This window comes from Nicotiana sylvestris, chromosome 7 (genome assembly GCF_000393655.2).
Source record: "Nicotiana sylvestris chromosome 7, ASM39365v2, whole genome shotgun sequence".
NCBI classification, from domain to species: Eukaryota; Viridiplantae; Streptophyta; class Magnoliopsida; order Solanales; family Solanaceae; genus Nicotiana; species Nicotiana sylvestris.
The window spans coordinates 154,037,366-154,040,432 of NC_091063.1; the positions used below are offsets into that span (position 1 = coordinate 154,037,366).

Sequence of the window (3,067 nt, forward strand, 5' to 3'; positions counted from 1 at the left end):
ATGGAAGATATTTTCAAAATCAAGCAAGGGGACTCAGAGTTGCTTAGAGAGTTCGTGGATAGGTTCCAGCGTGAAAGAATGATGTTACCACATGTACCAGACAATTGGGCAACGATAGCCTTCACTAGTAATTTGAATGAAAAAAGTTCAGAAGCCACGAGGCGACTCAAGGAAAGTTTTCGTGAATTCCCAGCAACAACGTGGAATGACGTTTACAACAGGTATAGCACGAAGCTAAGGATAGAAGAAGATATTATCTCACGGTCTCAAAAAGAGGAAAAGGTGAGTTCGAGACGGGCGGAAATAGAAAAAAGGTCCGGTAAAAATAGATACGAACCATATATGGGCCCAGTAGGAAATGATTCACGTTCAAAACATGACAACTCAAGGTACGATCATAGATCGAGGAATAGAGAGTCGGACTCATCATTAAGATTTGGGAATGATCGAAACACGCAAGAGTCGCGGGATGATGATAGAAACTTAAAGGCAAGATTTGGCGGTTATAATTTTAATGTAAGCACTTCCAAACTCGTAGTTGTTTTAAGAAGCATGGGTGATAAGGTGCAGTGGCCAAAAGAAATGAGATCGAATCCAAACAGGCATAATCCTGATCACTGGTGCGACTTTCACAACGATCATGGTCATAAAATGGCAGATTGTAGGTTGCTACAAGGTGAAGTTGATCATCTATTAAAGCAAGGGTATCTCACCGAATTATTCAGTGAGAAAGGTAAGCAAGCATACATGAAGAATAGGCAGGAGCCCCCTAAACCGCCTTCTCCCAAAAGGACCGTTAATGTTATAAGCATAGGTAAAGAAATCAATGGTGTGACGTACACAACAGCCAATAAAGTTTCAAAGGTCACAATTACCCACGGGAAGCGGGTTCGACATGTCTTAGAGGAAGAAAGTATTACGTTTAATGATGCAGTTGCAGATGGATTATTAACTCCACATAACGATGCACTGGTAATATCTCTACTTGTACATGATAATAATGTGAAACAAGTTTTGATTGATCCAGGTAGTTCTGTGAACATTATTTTGCTAAGAGTACTACACGAGATGCAAGCTGAAGATAAATTAGTACCAAAGGCGCATACTTTGTCTGGATTCGACAATTCCAGCGTTGTGACGAAAGGGGAGGTAATACTTACTACATTCGTAGAAGGAGTTGTCAAAGATACAAAGTTTCAGGTGGTAGAGATGGAGATGGCTTACAATATGATTCTCGGGAGACCATGGATCCACGAGATAATGTAGTTCCGTCTACCTTATATCAAGTTATTAAATTTCCATCACCATGGAGAATCTGTCAAATCCGTGGGGATCAACAAACATCCAGGAGCATCAACTCCATAGCAGATTCAAGTACGAAAAACGAAGAAAAATAGCAGTTACACAAGCCTCAATTGTACAAGGGCTAACAGATGTGGACTCAAGGCCCGATTCCATTCAAGAACTAGAGGAAAACAAAAATATCAAAACAACGATTGAAGAACTGGAGGCTGTAGAGTTATTTACACAATGGCCTGAAAGGAAAGTCTACGTAGGGGCCAATCTAAGCCAAGACATGAAAGGTAAGTTGATTGAATTTTTGAAAACTCACGTGGATTGTTTTGCTTGGTCCCATTCTAATATGACAGGAATTTCACCGGAGGTAATGAATCACAAATTAAATAAAGACCCATCATATCCACCTGTCAAACAAAAGAAGAGAAAGCAAGGAACTTTCAAAAATCAGGTGATTTAAGATGAAGTCCAAAAATTACTGAAAATTGGGCCTATCCACGAGGTAAAGTATCCTATATGGTTAGCCAATACTGTTGTGGTACCGAAAAAGAATGGTAAATGACGAGTTTGTGTAGATTACACAGACCTTAACAAAGCTTGTCCTAAAGATTCTTTTCAATTACCATATATAAATCAACTAATTGATGCTACTGCATGTCACGAGTTATTAAGCTTTTTAGATGTGTATTCAGGATACAACTAGATCAAAATGGATCCTATAGATGAAGAAAAAACTTCATTTATAACAGACAGGAGGACTTACTGTTATAAAGTAATTCCTTTTGGTCTCAAAAATGCTGGTGCAACATATCAAAGACTAGTGACCAAAATGTTTCAAGAACATTTGGGAAACATTATGGAGGTTTATATAGACGATATGCTCGTTAAAACTCAACATTCAGGGGATCATATATCACACTTGTCTGATACGTTTCAGATCTTGCGAAAATTCAATATGAAACTAAATCCTGAGAAATGTGCATTTGGTATTGCATCAGGTAATTTTTGGGGTTTTCTTGTTTCTAACCGTGATATTTAAGTGAATCCCGCACAGATTAAAGCCATTGAAGAAATCTCTGACATGCTTACAAGTAAAAAAGAATTGCAGCCTTAGGGAGATTTATTTCTGTCACGACCCTGGTTCACCAATTGTGAGCCTGTCATGAAGGCACCCAGTCTTAGCGACTAGGTAAGCTTAACACATTACGGAATTTAACAGTTCGAAATAAAAACAGTAAACAAACACTAAATAGAAAAGGAAGTGTATAACGATGCCGCTTGGCACATACACTGAATACACAACTCCTGAAAGTAACATCCCAAAACCCGGAATCCCACGGGCAACACAGGTTACAAGAAGTCTAACACTGCTCTAGTCACCAGAATTTGTCTAATACAAAGAGAGGAATCGAAATAACAGCTAACAACTAGGGATGGAATGAGAAGGAGACTTTGCGGATCTGTGGACGTAGCAGATGTATACCTTAAGTCTCCAATAATGCTCCCTGACAGCTACTGGCGGTATGCCTGCTCAGATGTACCTGGATCTGCACAACAAAAGTGTGCAGAAGAGTAGCATGAGTACACCACAGCGGTACTCAGTAAGTACCAAGCCTAACCTCGGTTGGGTAGTGACGAGGAAGGTCGGGTCCCTACTGAGGTTATAAAAAAAATAAAGATGTCAGGATAAGATAAGCAGCGCAATTGAGAACCTACAGTAAGAATCTATGCAGGATAATAAGAGTACAATAACGGAAACAATGATGAAAGC

General features: G+C 39.4%; 1 protein-coding gene across 1 annotated transcript; it reads left to right on the forward strand.

Annotated features, from left to right (window-relative positions):
* Positions 1-1,266, forward strand: LOC138873980 (uncharacterized). Its single transcript, XM_070152476.1, has one exon. It carries the CDS (start codon positions 1-3, stop codon positions 1,264-1,266), a length of 1,266 nt encoding a protein of 421 aa, XP_070008577.1.
* Positions 1,267-3,067: the final 1,801 nt, after the last annotated feature.

What these genes read in the sequence shown, in the direction of transcription:
- LOC138873980 (XM_070152476.1), top strand. Translation starts at nt 1, where the DNA reads ATGGAAGATATTTTCAAAATCAAGCAAGGGGACTCAGAGTTGCTTAGA.